Below are 16,330 nucleotides of genomic sequence, written 5' to 3'. Positions count from 1 at the left end.
TTGGGAGCAGCAGGGGTTATGTAGGGAAAGAGCTCTTTGCTGTAGATACCCTCCTTTCAGCAGGCCTTTGCGTTCACCCTGAAGAGGAATTAGTTGAATATTTGCCACCACTTGGAGAATGGTCTTCTGTTGTAGGATGCGTCAGTTAGGTCCTCGTGAAGATGTGCCATTGAAGCCAGCTGGGTGGGGAACGGCAGCGCATCTCACCAGGGAGGGACGTGGCTGTGGCCACAAGGGCTGCGGGGCGCCCAGGACAGACTGAGTCCTTTGTAAATCTTGCAAGTCCAAGGAGGCATGGGCTCAGTGACTGTAACTGGGAGCTGAGCTGCTTTCACACAGTGTGGCCTGGGTGTAGATGGGTGTCTGAGACAGATGTGTTGGGGAAGTGCGTGAATCGCATGCCAAGGAAGGATCTTGCATAAGAGAGAAATTTTGTGGCCTTCCTTGCAAAGACAAAGGTCTGCCTTTTTCCTTCTCCGATGCCCAGACTTGGTTGAGACTGCATCTGTCTCTTCCTTTGCAGCATAAAGCAAAGGGATAGCAAAATGAGAACAAAGTCCCGAGAGACAGGGAGATATTTGTGTCCAAATCTTTGCAGTCTCCAGCCTTTCAATGTGTCAGCACCAGGTGTGAAAGGGAAGACATCTGTGGTTGTCTAGGCCTCCAAGACACAAACCCTGCTCCCTTCTTTCTGGGGGCAAGAAATATGAAATGAAACCTGTGATGACTCCTCAGGCCTTACCTAACTGATGCCGAATGTGAGTGCTGTGCTGTGATGCGACATTGGGCAACACCTTGAGAGGTGGGGCTGCCCCATCTCATGGTAATCCGCCCTGTACAAATCTTCTGGGAGTTTTAACAGCCATCCCACTAGAAGTGGCTTTCATCAAGGAACTTCGAGTTTGGCTACTTTTCAAAAATGATGGGAGTTTAGAAAGCAAGTGGTTGAAAAATTACTCATTTTAAAGCACTGCAAATAACTGTGGAAGTCAGGTACCTCTGTCTGAATGGCAACGCATCTAGGTACTGAAATAGTTTTTGATCTGTGGAATGAAATTTCCCCTGCACACAAAGACCTTTACTTCCATATGCAGATGTGTGTCTGAGACTAACAGCTCTGGCTGTCACATATGTTTGTTGTCAGCCTGGGGGTTCCCGTGTAGTGGGTCCTGCTCTGTCCCAGGGCTGCAGGGTTGCAGTGAGGCAGGCGGGATTGGTGGCCGGGATGACAAGGGCTACAGGGCCAGTTGAGCCTGCTGTGGATGTGGGGGTAGGAGAGCCTTGCGGGATGGGGCAGGCAAAGCAGGCTCAGGGCAGCCTGGGAGTCTCCCAGATGGAGTGGGGAGCAGACAGGCAGCCAGCTCTGGGAGGGGATGGAGTTCCCATAGGGATCAAGGGATCCCTGTGGAGCTGGCTGCCCAGCCCATTGAGTTGCCAGCTTGAAACCAAGCCTTGAAGCCTACAAAAGGACACCGTAGGCGGGGGAACGCTGCTTATTAAAGGCCTTTTATCTCTCTTCTGCCTTCCCAAGTCACTTTGCATTGTCGCTGTTATAAAAGGGAATTGTTTTAGACTGTAGTCTAAAAAAGCACAGTCTTTTACATTTCAAAGCCCTCTGGGTGTTCAGTTTAAAGCAGGTTAGCCCCAGTCTGTGCGACAAACTTTCCAGTGAAGCTAGAATAGTTACACATTGAGTCCTGTTCTGCATTCAAAACCGTACAAATTTTCAAGGCTGGGAAAATTACATCCTAGCTACATCCAGGTTAGGGCCAGCACTGATTCCCCTCTGCTGTGCGCTCTTAAGGCCCACCTCTGGAGAAGTGCAGGGAGTACACCAATGGAAGTGTCTGCTTTCCAGGAGAGCACACATTTGCATTCATTTTGATTTACGATTCTTCCAGGTGGGATAAAAGTAAGCAGGTATGTATCACGAGCTCATCACCATGTCTCTCTCCTTAGGTGACTGGCCTTTGGACAGATGTCTGGGCTGCACGGTGTTTCCTGGAGCTCTCTGTACTTCTACTCCTGATAGGGAGAAGCACGTGCTGCTTCAATGTTAATAAATTCCCCAGCAGCCTTCCTAACACATAATAAATATACCAACTTGAGTTTGTAGCAGAGACTGTGCTTGCAGAATGAGCTTATCCTGATGCAACACAGCCTCCGTGTGGCACAAAGGCCTCAATACTTCTTAGTGCACTTTGTGCAGGGTTTTTACCAGTGAAGATGCCGCCCAAACATGTCATTTTTTTTGAGAGCCTGTAATGCTGATTGAATCCGGTGAATGGCTGGATTTGAACACTATCAGAGCGAAATAGACAGCTTGTTGAAAGAAAAACTGCATTTATAATTTGTGTCACAAATGTCTTTTTGCTTTAAAAATAAAATAACTGCCAGCTGATAGGGCTAAAAAAGTGAAAGCTAAAACGTTTGGTTCCCCCCGCCCCCCCTCCACTTATAAGGAATGTCTTCTGAAAGAAATTCTGTTGGTTTTTTTTTTTTCTCAAGATCTTTAAAACATATGGAAGATTCAACTCATTCATAGGTGTTTACCTTCTAAGTTTTATTCTGATGTCTGAACCAGATACTGTCTTCTAACGTCACCAATCTTGCTGCATGTGTACAGATTTCTTGATAGCAGTGCGTACTTAGGAAGGCCTGAGGACTTCCTTTCTTTTCTTTTCCTTTCCTTTCTTTTCAGTGGTATGGTGAAGACTTGCCTTGCAGGGACAGCAAAACCCCATTCTCAACAGATGGAGAGCACCAAGAGCATTTGGAGTGTAACAAGCAGAAAGAGGTTTCTTACTGGAGCTGGCTTGGATCTTCCTTGAAAATGTCCTGTAATTCCATGGCTGACCTTAGGTTTGATGATATTTGTTTTTTCCAGACAGGCAAGCTCGACCCACATTATCCCAAAATATGTGGGCACAAAGGGAATGTTCTGGACATCAAGTGGAACCCGTTCAATGACTTCGTAATAGCTTCATGTTCAGAAGATGCCACAGTAAGTTTAGCAACTTGTACTCTGTCTTATTACCTGGCTAATGTGTTTTGTGGGGAAAGAAATAAAAAAGAAACCAGAACGCCCATAAAAGAGATGTGAAAGCACATACATACATTTATAAAATAAATCAGGTAAGGGTACGATTCCTGTCCTTCTCTTGAGGTCAGACCTGTGTGATCTCTTCCAGGTGGTGTACCAAAATCAGTGTGAGGACGAAGATCTGTTTTGGGGGGGCTTGCATCTTTTTGGGTGTGTTTGCATGAGAAAAACAGAATATGAATTTTAAATGGAATGACTATTCCAGTTTAATCACTGTGAAACTCTTCCTTTACTTTAGAATAAAAGCTTCAACACTACATAATCTGGAACAGCTTTTTGGGTTAATTCCCTGCAGAGCAAGTTTGAGCTTGTTCCTGCACTCAGTTACTCTGTAAAGTCATGCTGTATCAGTTATGGGGTAGCTGAAGAATCTGCATCATACTACTCTGCTAAAGGCATAAATGAAATGAGCATTTTCCTATTGACACTACAGAAAGACTCCAGAGATGCAAAGGTTCATGCTAATGCAAACCTGTAGAAAGATACCAAATACATCACATCAGATTTAAGTTTTAGGCAATAAATGGTTTGGCTGAAGTTAGTATAATTAAGATGCAGTCACATATTTTACTTCAGAGAAGGGGCAGACTAGTTATTAGGAACTGAAAGATTCAGTTCATGTTTGTAAGGGACAGTTTAGCCCATATCTACCCATAGAAAGGTTGCTTTCCGTGTCCTGTCAAAAGTGTGATGTGGTGGTGTGGACATCTGACTAACTACGGTGCTCTTTTCTAGAGGTACCACATGCGTTTTCTCCCACTGGGTATTTTCACCCTCTGCCACACAGTGTAAGGGAGGTTTCTTTGTTGTTTCCTCCAGCCCTGTCTTGGTGAACATCCTCTGCCATTTTAGCTCTGCCAAAAATCACTCTTGAATTGGAAATCGAGGCTCTTTGAATTGTCCTTCCTGTTTAGTAATTTGCCTTTGCTTCTTTGGATATTCATGTCTTTTTTGAAGGCTTCTTTCAGTTTCTCGGCTGCCTATGAGCAACCCGTATGCCAGGTTTTCATGCTGTCTCAGAAAGGACTTGTGGCAGGAAGGTGCCACCACGACTTCTCTTTTGAGCCTCAGATGAGGAATGAGCATCAGCTTTGAAGCTTTGTGCTGTAGTTACAGAATCACAGAGCTGTTCGTGTTGAACGGGAGCTTGGGTGGTCTCTACCTCCACCTCCTGTGCAGCTCTCTGGACCTACGTCTTGAAAATCTCCAAGGATGGAGATTTCACCACCTATCTGGGCAACCTCTTCCTGTTCTTCACTGCTCCCATGGAGAAATTTTTTCCCTTACATGCATTCAGAACCTCCACAGTGTAGCTGGTGACTGCTGTATCCCATTCTCCCACCCTGCGCTTCAAGACAGACCGGCTCTGTTTTGTCAGTAAACTTATAAGTATTGAAGATACTTCCATCAGATCGCCCTGAAGCTGTCCCCTCTCCAGGCTGATCAAGGCCATCTCCCTCAGCTTCTCCTCACAGGACTTTCTCCTCCTGAGCTTACTGGTGGCCTCCAATGGACTCACTTAAGTTTATCAGCATTTTTTTTTGCACTGGGAGGTGCAAAACTGGATGCAGTATTCCAGCTGTTGTTTAATGATTGCTCAGTAAAGGGGAAAACTGCTTCCCTTCATCTAATGGCTATCTTCCTGTTGTTCCAGACCAGGATGTTGCTAGCTTTCATCCCTGCCAGGGCATGCTGCTGAGTCATATTTATTCTGTTGTCGGGATTTATACAGAAGGGCTGCTTTCTTTTCTTTTTCTACTGAAACTTGGCACTGAATTATTCTCCAGACAAAAGAATGGGAACACTGAGCTTGGCACTGATGTCAGCACCAAAAGTTGTTCTGAGAAGTTTTGCTGTTTGTAACTGTACTCTCTTTTTTGTACTACCCTCCCATCATCATCCTGGCACCAGGAAGGGGTATCTTAGGGGTTCCCCTGAAGTGACACAGTGTAGGAACACCTCTTCCCTCCCCTCTAAGTAGTGAGGACAGCAGACTGTGTTTCTTAGTGTGACTTACCTGGCCTTTCCTGGTACCTGGTAGCTAGACCTGTGGAGGTCACTTAGTCCAAGACCTGCTCAAAGCAGGCCAGTTGAATCAGGTTGCTCCAAGTGTTGTCCTGATGAATTGGGAAATCTCCAAGGCTACAGATCCCATTGCCTCACTGGGCCCTTATTCCAAGGGTTGAGTACCCCTGTGGGGAAAATAGAGTTCCTCTGGTCTCCAAGGGGTGCCCATATTGCCATTTGTGTCCATTGCCTTTGGTGCTCTCCTTGTGCACCTCCAAAGAGTCTGGCTCCATCTTCTCTGTGCCTTCCTGCAGAGTAGTTGAAGGGCAGCCAGAAGAGCTTACCTTTGCCTTCTCCTTCCTGAACTGAACAAATTCATTTCTTTCCAGCTGCCCTCAGATTTACTGTGCTCCTGTCCTCTCCTCATCTTAGTGGCTGCTGTTGGACTCACTCCATGCGGTCAACATCTGTCTTACTTGTCCTGGCCTGTACTGGAGAGCTCAGATTAGACATACTGTTGGGACATCTCCACAGCACCACTTTATCCTGAGAGAAGTCTGAGGAAGTTTTTGGTATCCCAGAGGCATCTACCACTTCCACTGCGCTGGACATTAGAGCGAAAGCCTTCCGTGCCGTCTGTTGTTAAAGGCCTGGTGCTCTCTGCCATTTCTGAGCACTAGCATACGCCACTGTTCTGCCTTGTGTGCAAGGATGCCTCTGATTCCTCCTACTGGGCTGGATCTCCCTGAAACTTTTGAGAAAGGTAACAAGCTTCTGTGAAGATGGTAGAAATTTCCGATCACCTATGTTCCTCAGAGTTTTCTTAGCCATTAGCCAGCCTTTCTGGAGCTTGCCTTGGTGGCATAACAGGTATCTTTAGTGGTGTGTAGCTGAAGCTTGTAGAGCAGTACTTTTGGGCATGGGAGGGGATGGATAGTCTCTGTGAACACCCAGTGGCCTGAACACTGCTGCCTCAGGCAGGCTTAGGACTGAGGCCAATGCAAGCGGCCAGGCGCTGAGAGTTTCAACAGTACGGGGAGCGAGCTTGTTCTTGTACCCCTTCTGTTCCTTTTGGCAAATCATCAGGCACATATGAATTCAGCTTACTGAGAATCTTCTCCCCTGCAGTTAGAGGGGCAATGCTGTGCCTTTTACTTTGCTTTGTCAGGTTTTCTTCAAGATGCAGCACGGTAGGTGGCTCATGGATTGTTCCTGCGTGGCCTGGCAGTTCTGGCTCCCAGACCTGCTTCTTCTGTACACTAAGCACTGTCAATTTCTGCCATTTAATGCATCCTGAGATTCCAGCCAGGGGCTTTTCCCTGCTTTTACCACCACCCATTTCATAGCATGGGAAATGAATGGTTCATTCTAGGCAGTTCTTCTCAGTGTGAACACAACCTATTTTTCCCTTTCCTGCTCTCTCAGCCCCATTCCTTCAGTGGTAGCTGTTGAAGCTGTAGAGCATGATGCTTTCTCTTACTGCTGCCGAAGTTCACCTGGAGTACAGGGCCCCACAGTCCTTCGGTTTCTGAGGGGCTTCATTCCTCAGTGGGTTAAACACTGTTAAGAAGAGCACTTATGATCTTTCCCAGCAGGTCACAGAATTTGTGCCTCTCCTTCTTTGGCTTAGAAAGGTGTGATCCTCATCAGCCAAACAGTAGGAGGCTTGGAGAGGTGTGGCTAATTTCCACAAACTATCTGCTTCAAAGATCCTTTCCCTTTTGCTTCAGGCTAAGTCCTAGAAAAATTATGACAAGCATAGTAATTTTTATTGAGCCAAAGGGTTAATTGTCTGTTACCATCCTAAATACTTGTGCTTCTAGGGTTAGTGTGAGAAAGATTCTTTCATTTTACCTGCACAGGTTCAGCCCCTTTTGCAGGTTTCCTCTATTGTCTCCTTCAACCCCAGGAGGACAGAGGATTTTTATCTTCATGCAGCATCCTTCTAGAAGAACCCAGGCCTGCAGGTTGACCTGTTATGAGACAGCACACTCCCAGTGTTGAGCGATGCTGCCCAGTCTCTCCACTCAGGGCATCTGCCATATGGCCACCTGGGTGCTATTTTGTGTACTTTGACAAATGGCTGTGTCGTTTGCAAAGCGTCGTTTTCAGCACTGGTGCAGTTTTCTATGGGGCAAACAGTACTATGGCTGTCATCTGACCAGGGCAGTTCTCAGTTCTTTTACCACGGTAGTGTTGAGTGGATGACTGCTTGTATCAGTCACTGTTATCATACCTTCTGGGACTCTTTGCTGAGATTTATTTCAGATTTCTTTGTTCCTGCTCAAAGTTTCTTAGGAGGCAAGGCCTGCAAGATCTGTGGTTTACTTCTTCCCTGTGGGAATAACATTTTGTAATTGTGCTGACAGTTTGCCCAGGTGTTAGGGTTGGATTGGCAAGTTAAAACAAACTGGTAGGACTGCTGGCTACAGATGGAGGGTAAAGAGGAGTCTTCAGGCCCACAGAAAGTTAAAGATACGAATTTAAACGCGTGGCACTTAGTAAAGCCAGGAGCATTCCTATTCACTACCAAGGGAATAATAATACGAAGGGAATAATAGTTATTGTTAAGTTCCAAATTAGCTCCTTACTTAGGAATCTCAAAAAGATCCATCCTGTGCCATTCAGGTTAAAATCTGGGACATCCCCAAGCACTTGCTAACAAGAAACATTACCAGTCCGAAGAAGGAACTTCTTGGACATGTTCGAAGAGTGGGCCTCATTGAATGGCATCCTACTGCTAATAACATCCTCTTCAGCTCTGGCTATGACTACAAGGTGGGTCTGTTCTCTGTGGAGCTCTCCTCATGCAACGCCCTGTTTGGCAGCGTGTTTTGAAATTTGTTTAAATTTCAAGCTGTAAGATAATACTAAATAGTTCAGAAGCCTTCTTCAGGGGGAAATTCCATGGTGACCCCAAAGTCAAAAGGGTATTGCTACAAGTTCAAAAGGACTTGCTAATTTTCTTGTCTTCTAATGAGCTTCAGTCTACTCTGCTGTTCTCCTTTACTGGATTGGATACAGCATGCAATGCACTTGTGTTTGGTTTCATTCTTGTGCTAGTGCAAATATCTGCATTGAGGCTGGCGATTTTTATGTATTAAGTGTGGTTGTAAAGGAAATTAGAATATTGGACATTCTGAGCAGACACTGTGCCCCTGATAAGTAAGTGCCAGGTGAACAACCACTTATGATGGATAAGACCTATACGTGTAGAGAAGAGAGAAAGAAGTGAATAGGGTACACAAAGTCCCCAGTTGGTCAGGCAGCAGAGGGCTGATTTTTTTTTCTTTTGCTCCAGATAATGATCTGGAACCTTGACACCAAGGAAGCTGTCATCTCGAACCCCGTGAAGATCCTTGATGCTCACAAAGATGTGGTCCTCTCCATGTCATTCAACACAGATGGCAGTCTCCTTGCCACAGCCTGCAGGGACAGGAAGATACGTCTGATAGACCCGCGTGCAGGAACAGTCCTACAAGTAGGTTGGGTTCAGAGGTTTGTGGTCAAGCTGATCTCACCCCTTGGAGTGTTTCTAGGTAGTGTCTTCTGTGTAGATTCATTGCCATTAAAGAAGATGCATCTGTGCTCTGCATTGCCCAAGGCAGCAGATGATGCTATTGCCTTCTACTTTTCATGGAACACTTGCTGTCATTGTTGAAAGCAGGCTTTCTGCATCTTCCTACCATGCTCCTTGCTCCCGGAAACCATTCTCGAAGTGCTGTTTTCATAGCTCCCTCCTGCAGTTCTCTGCGGGACGCCTTGGGAGGGCTTGTAGAGATCAGGTGGACAGGTGGATGCAAGTGTACATTTGTACCACTGCCATGGTTGTTCTTTGTTGCTTGTACTTTGTATCTGTTGTTAAGATGAAGCTGACTGCATTTTATTTGCACAGGTATTTGCATATAGGTATTTGCATGGATTTGTGTATGCAGAAAGTCCTGCCTACAACTAATAGGGATTGCCCTCTTGGAAACATGTGAATCAGTATTTAGAGAGATTGAGCTTTTGGGAATGGCCCTGAAGGCCACCTTTCTTGGATCCCCATGAAATCTTACTCACTGTAGTTGAGCCAGGCTGAGTAGATCTTTCAGATGTGACTGAATCAGAGGTCTCATGTAGCATTAAATGTGTCTGTGCAACAGGTGGTGTCTTATGCAATGTCCTTTCTCTTCCTATAGGAAGCCAGCTACAAGTCTCACAGAGTCAATAAAGTCCTGTTCCTTGGAAACATGAAAAAGCTGTTCTCTACTGGAACATCTCGGTGGAACAACAGGCAAATTGCATTATGGGATCAAGTGAGTTGGACCAACAATCATAACCATACCAGCTTTGGTTTTCTCTCTTTTGCTGTAACTTTAACCGTTCTCCTGCCAAATACCTAGAAATTGGTTTATAACAGCAATTCAGAAATGATCTGTCAAATTCTTAATGGGTGATAGGTCTTACTGCTGTGACACTGTTAACTGAGTATGAGTTTCTGAAGAAGCTCTCAAAGCTTTCAGCATAGAGATTCACCAAACAAAGAGAATGCTGTGCCCACTACAGGAAGAAATAATTCAAAGGACCTTTGGGTCGTCATTGTAGCTCTGACTTAAAAGACGCTGTTACTGGTCTTGCTGGCAAATTGTTACTGGTGCTGGAAAGAGAAATGAGCTCTAGACAGAGCCTACTCAGGTGAAGCCCTCAATGGAGAAAAAGGTGTGGAGTGTTTTCGATTTCTGATGATTCCTGACAGTAGAGTATTGAGGTAGTACTTATTGGTCACTTCTAAGACATGATCTCCTATCATGATGGCTGCCTTACAAAACCCTGCTCTTCTCTACCCCTCTCATATGCAGTGAAATGCTTTTTCTTTGTCAGCATCTCACTTTGTCCCTCTGTGTCAACCTCCTCGCAGCACAATCTTCTGCCTCTTTGTTGTGCTGTTACCCTTTGTACCAGACAAAGTTGGTAGACCAGGTTTATCATTTGCCATTTGGCTATGTTTGGACATGGCTTCTTTGCATATGTGAGAGGCAAAGCATTGTGCCGCTGTCTGAAGGCTTTCCACAAAGCTGAGCAGTGCTCTGACACATCATGGGTCTCACATTAGGGTTTCACTGCCTTCAGAGATGCTGGAGGAGCTGGCCACACTTAATTTGAGAATACAGTGGGAGGGCCTGTGAGGCCAGGTGTGTGCAGCCTCCTTAGGGACAGACATTGGCACAGGAACTGCCCGGCGGGCATCTTTCTGAGGTCCACATCCACCCAGGTCATTATCCCATCTAAACAGAAGCTGTGGGTCAGGGCAGCTGGCCGTGGCCTAGGATCGTTACAGAGATGTGCTCACATGCTGCTGCCAGCGGGGTTCAGGTAAGGTGTCCCTGACTTGAGGTGACTCACAGGTGATTGCAGCTGCCTGTTTTTCCTTTGTCCTGCCCAGAATGACCTTTCCGTGCCTTTACTGGAGGAGGATCTGGATGGCTCCTCGGGACTCCTGTTTCCCTTCTACGACTCAGACACACACATGCTTTACGTTGTGGGAAAGGTAAGTGCTTTCCATGTCAGCAAATGCCGTCCTGTCTGATTCTTCTCCCTGTGTTGCATCAGGCTGAAGTCAGAGATGCTCGTGAAGCATGTTAACCTGATATGGGCTGGTGGGATGGGGCCTGAGGGTGCTGCAGCATCAGGTCACATTTTCCACTGGAGACGTACCATGTTTACTCTGGGGAGGTACACTGCAGAGCCCTCACCTTCCCTCAAAGGAATTTTGGGGAAAATATTTGGTTCATTCTTGACCCTGCATGGCTTCTGGGGCCAGGCATTCCTCTCAGGCTCTCATTCTGAACAGCAGAGCCTGGCTTATGTTCATTTTCTTTGCCTTTAGGGTGATGGAAATATACGGTACTATGAGATAAGCCCTGAGAAACCATACCTGAACTACCTGATGGAATACCGTTCTCATTTACCACAGAAGGGAATTGGTGAGTGGCAGCATATATATAATGCTACAAAAGCGTGGTGGCTTCTTTGTTTTAGAGGGTGTCAGAGTCCAGGACTATCCAAAATAAAGAGAGTGGGTCAGATTCCACTCTCCGCCCAGGTTTACAGGTGCACAACAGTCAGCTTGGCCCAACTCACCTATATAGCACAGATGGTATTACAGGGTCAGAGCTTGGAGGGCTCCCTTCTGACCAGCAGGGCATGGGCTTTACTGGTTGCTGCTGTGTTCACTCTCACATACCTAGTCAAGGTAGAAAGGAGGATAGTCTGCATTTAAAGATGGAGGATGCTCCTTGCCCTTTGTGAATCTGCTCCAAGATTTTTGGCATTGAACTCTGTTGACATTGTTTCTGCTCTGGGATTTCTCTGGTAATGGGTGCTCCACATCTTAATGCCTTCACTCTTATCACTTGCCTACCTTGTCCTGTATTGGCATTTCCATTTAGAATCATAGAATCATAGAATCTTCATGGTTGGAAAGGACCTTTGAGACCATCAATTCCAACCATACACACAAAAAAACTCAACCCCTACAATCTCTGCCACTAGAGCACGCCCTGAAGTGCCAAATCTAGACGTTTCTTAAACACCTCTAGGGATGGTGACTCAACCACCTCCCTGGGCAGGCTGTTCCAGTGCCTGACCAGTCTTTCAGTAAAGTAATTCCTCCTAATATCTAACCTAAACCTCCCCTGCCGCAGCTTCAGACCATTTCCTCTGGTTGTGATTAGGGCACCTTTCCTCTGTGGGAGACCCTTGCTTATAAACCTGTCCATATAGTACCCACTGTTTAACTCATTCAAGCTACAGAATTTGGCTTTCAGCCCTCAGACCCTGTTGGTAGCTCTTTCTTGAACCTTCTCCAGTCTATCTGGTAAGCCGTATTCCTCTATACACTGACATGTTTTTAGGACCATTTGCCACCCCTCCACACTACCTGTGGACACTCCCCTTCTTCCAGGACATTGGTACAGATATTTAGCAGCACTAGATTTTGTGCCTGCAGGTCTCCTTCAAAAAACTGTTATTGGAAAGGAATAAATTACTTAAAGCTTAACTGGAAGATCTCTCCGTTTTTCAGCTTTTATAATCCTTCCAATGTAGAACATCCTGATTTTAATGTCATAGTCTCTTTAAAAATCATTCCATGAAAAGTAAGCGTACAAATGTTTTTTAAAAACCCTGAGTGAATCAAATCTCTTTGCCTAACCTGATCTGGTCTGCTGATCAAAAATACTGCTAAGATTATTGCACAATAGTTTCTTTCCCAATATTGCCAAAACAAAGTACAATGTAGAGGAGTGGAGTTTAGATTCATATTTGGATGAATGCATAATATAAGGAGCAAGTCCTTCACGTAGAATCTGTTTTTTTAATGAAGTCATGGGGTATTAGTAGTCTCCAAGGAGGGGCAATCTCTTTTGTTAAGGGAATTTACATGGTTGTAGGCTTTGGACTGTACAAGCTCACAGGAGAGAAATCCACTGAGGCTGACAGGTACTTGGAGACCTTGTGTGTCCAGTCCCTGAAACACAAACGGTGCTGTCTGTCAGAGTAGATGTTCACACCCTGCTCATACTTCATTGTGCTTTGTGATAGTGTTGCAGGGAGGCTGGGCTGGAAGGGCTTTCAGCCTGACCCATATAGGTATTCTGGTCGTGTTTAAGTGTCCTGAAATCCCTTCCTGCTGATCCTAGTAGTCAAATCCTGTGGTATCACCTGCCCGTTTTGCTCAGTCATGGTAACTCTATTTGCAGCTCATGAGGATCAATAAGGAACAGGAGGCTTAGGACGAGAATCACAGACCCTGTGTGTAACTCCGTGGCCTGACAGAAAAAAAAAATACTTAGTCTTGTCATTTGTGCCACTGAGACAATTTTGGGTGCAGATTTCAGACTATGCTGCTGTGGAGCTGATGCTGTGACTTCTGTTGTTTGGTGACCCTTTTTCCATGGCAAATGATGTTAACTTCCCTAGGGACATTTATACCCTCTTTCTTTTATACTATCCCACCAGGAATGATGCCAAAGAGAGGCCTTGAAGTGTCAGCTTGTGAGATTTTCCGTTTCTACAAACTGATCCCAACTAAAAGCCTGATTGAGCCCATCTCCATGATTGTGCCTCGACGGGTAAGTTAACCTCAGTTCATGTCTGGGACAAACATCAGTGAAAAAGAGGGCAGTGCCTCCTTTCCGTGACTCTGGGGGGCAGGAGAGTACGTAGAACAAGGGATTTTCTCTCTCCTAGTCTAAAAGACAAAGCTCAGTTTGTGGGGCAGCCCTGCCAAGAAAGCCTGTCTGGGTAACTCAAGAGTTAAGTCTCTGTGTAATGGCCAGCTTTGTAAGACATGCTCACCAATCTGCTCTGCTTAGGTTCAACAAGGGGTCTCTCTGACTGTCAGGTCAACTAGCTGTCTGTAACCTTCCTCAGTTGATGGCATCTGTTTGACATAATGACAAAAGAGAGAGAGAGGTTGGGGATGATGTTGAGTGACATGAAAATCTCCTTGTGGAAGGAAGAAGAATCTCCCTGGGAAAAAGGGAACAATGGATTCCAGGGTCTCTACCCAGTGGGTGCACGTTTGTTACGGACAGTTGTTTTGCAGCACGTAAGACATGACTTATTACACTGATAGTGATGTAGAAGTAAGTCTCAGAGCTGGTGTGGCTAAAGAATGACCCTTGTAATGAATCTGTAGCTAGCCAAGATAGCTCCCATGTGACCGTGTGAGTAAAGGTACCTTGTAAATGTCAGCACTGTGCCCTGTACTTCCAGAAACATTGGAAGGTATGAGTACCTTGAATTCAGAGAAGCAGCAGAGGTAATGCTTATTACAACTACCTATCAGGCATGTTCCCCCAGTATTATCTCCTTGGCCAGTTTTTGTCAGCTGATGATCAGCTGATGATTTGTGACTTGTGTCCATCCTTCGTTTCCACTTCTTCATCCTCAGGAACACACTGAGTTCATGGGAGTTGGGTTAGCCTGTATCACCAACCTCCCCCAGTCTGTTGTCTGAAAGTGGAAAGATCTTACTGGCAGGAATTAAAATAGGCCTTCAGATGCAATTGCTCTGAGTTGGGGTGAGGAGGAGAGAGATTCAGGGCAGGTGAGAAGATTTTATGGCCATGCTGGTGAGTGTTCATGACACTGACTGTGCTGAGGTGGAAAAAATTTCTTTTCTCCACCACAATCCAGTATGGTCCATCTAAGCCAAAACCTCACTGACATAGTGACTCTCGACTTCTATTTGCTTGCAGTCGGAGTCATACCAGGAAGACATCTACCCCTTGACCACAGGAGCCCAGCCAGCACTGACAGCACAAGAGTGGTTGAACGGAGTCAACAAAGGTCAGCACACGGAGCGCTCCCCAACCCTTCAGATCCCCAGGGCTTGGGTAAGCTGCCACTGGCTGTCTGGCCTTTAACTGCCAGAGAGAGAGGAAGGGAGGAGAAGGAGAGACATAACAAATATGGCTGTAAGCTAAAATAACTTTGTGGCTAAAATATTCACAGCTGTGAACTCTGAAAGCTGCTCCCGGTGCCTCCGTGTTCATCCCTGCAGGCTGTTTGAATTAATTTGCTTATAGCTGTTTTTTTGAGTACAGATTGTGAGTGCTAACCTGTCACCTGCCTCCCTCCCTAGGGCCCCTCTTGGTATCCTTAAGACCAGGCTCTGGAGCTGTGAATTCCTTACCACAGTTTCCTGAGCCAGAGCCACTCGTGAAAACTACTGACCTGAACCAGCACCAGGATTGGGGAGGAAAGATGCCACTGGAGGGCATGCAGAAGTCAAGTGACATTGGAGACAACAGAAAACAGCTGAAAGTGGAGGAGAAATTGCCGAAAAATGAGCAAATGCACCTCTCCAATGGCTTCGACATATTTGAGTGTCCACCACCAAAAACTGAAAATGAGGTGTGAATGTTTGGGGTGAGGGGTTGGGGCTGTGGGGGGAAGCCCAGAGTCAGCTGGCAGATGCTGTTCACAAGGTGACAGAATCTGAGGAGGGTTTATTTTGCAGGCCTGGGCCAGTGTGAGCTCTGCCAGCATGGGAGCAGGAGCTCTGCATGCCCTGGCTGCCACATGGGAAGCAGAAAGGTGGCCCAGCAGCACCCCAGCTGAGGGGATCTGGAAAGGAGAGAGCAATCAGTATTTACGCTTCTTAGTAATTCTTGTGGCACAGGCCTGCCTGGTGGTTGGTTGCAGACAAGGAGGTCCTTGTGACCTCCAGATTCTGGAGAAGAGAAGGGCGTTTATGTGATATGATGCTTCAATGAGAGCTGCACTCAGAGAGCCTGATGAGGCAGCAGAGATGTCTGTGGAAGAAGTAGGTGTTCCCTGCTGCCTTGGCCCATGGGGCGTCCATGTAGTCTTAAATGCCAAACAGTATTGTGGACCCTGACATGGGAAAGGGGCTGGCTCTGCCCCTGCTTTGGCAGCTCACTGCTGGGGGACAACTTGGCAGTGCAGTGCCATTGAGGCTGGGTGCTGGTCTCAGCCTGCTCCTGGGAATGGCTCCAGAAAAGGTCTTGGCAGATCCATGACCTGCCTTCAGCCATGGCCAACCCCCGCCCTGTATTGTAACCAAAGCTTGTATAGTGGTAGATCTCTGTGGTGATTTGCGAGCTCCCCATCATTGGCAGCTCAGGAACATTTTTGAGTACGTGCAGCTTGTTTGCCTGTAGGAACCCTGGAAGGATTTCCTTCCCATAGCCGTGCTCAGGTCCCCTTTTCAGCCTTGCAAGATTTTAGCGTCTGCAGGTTGATGGGGCAGAAATTTCCACAGCTGAATTTCCCTGTGGTGTGAAAAAACATATTCTTCTGTGCGCTTCTGAGCTGGTGCTCTAAAATTACAGAAGCAACCTGTGCAGAGCTGCGTGCTCTGCTGCGTGCACAGTGAAAGGCCATGCTAGTCCCAACTGGAGACGACGGAGCATGATCAACAGGAAAAAAAAAAGACAAGTAAAAGGACTTGCCCAAGGTCAGAGTAGGAGATGTGTCAGATCCAGGAATTTAGGCTCCAAATACTCTGTGTGTAGTCGCTTTTTGAATGATCAATGCTATGAAGGTTATTTTTTCTGATCTTTTCATTGAATTAAGCAGATGTAGCATTACTAAGCAGCTGAGAAACACCAGCACTCATAGCCCAGGCTAGGGAACAGCAGGAGCACTGCTGATGTTCAGTATGTATGTTTGAAACCTCCTCCTTAGATGCTGTTTCTCTTGGAAGTG

General features: G+C 46.3%; 1 protein-coding gene across 2 annotated transcripts in view; it reads left to right on the top strand.

Annotated features, from left to right (window-relative positions):
* Positions 1 to 16,330, top strand: part of CORO2A (coronin 2A) — a 60,017-nt gene that overhangs the window by 41,129 nt on the left and 2,558 nt on the right. For both annotated transcript variants that reach the window (XM_054186847.1, XM_054186846.1), the window contains exons 3-11: positions 2,888 to 3,004; positions 7,739 to 7,888; positions 8,412 to 8,591; positions 9,292 to 9,408; positions 10,536 to 10,640; positions 10,980 to 11,076; positions 13,112 to 13,224; positions 14,356 to 14,446; positions 14,742 to 15,013. In XM_054186847.1, coding sequence (XP_054042822.1) covers positions 2,888 to 3,004; positions 7,739 to 7,888; positions 8,412 to 8,591; positions 9,292 to 9,408; positions 10,536 to 10,640; positions 10,980 to 11,076; positions 13,112 to 13,224; positions 14,356 to 14,446; positions 14,742 to 15,013 — 1,242 coding nt within the window. The remainder of the gene's footprint in view (positions 1 to 2,887; positions 3,005 to 7,738; positions 7,889 to 8,411; positions 8,592 to 9,291; positions 9,409 to 10,535; positions 10,641 to 10,979; positions 11,077 to 13,111; positions 13,225 to 14,355; positions 14,447 to 14,741; positions 15,014 to 16,330) is intronic.

This window comes from Rissa tridactyla, chromosome Z (genome assembly GCF_028500815.1).
Source record: "Rissa tridactyla isolate bRisTri1 chromosome Z, bRisTri1.patW.cur.20221130, whole genome shotgun sequence".
Lineage (NCBI taxonomy): Eukaryota > Metazoa > Chordata > Aves > Charadriiformes > Laridae > Rissa > Rissa tridactyla.
Note: the sequence above shows the minus strand (reverse complement) of the source record. Positions and strands in the feature narration are given on the sequence as shown.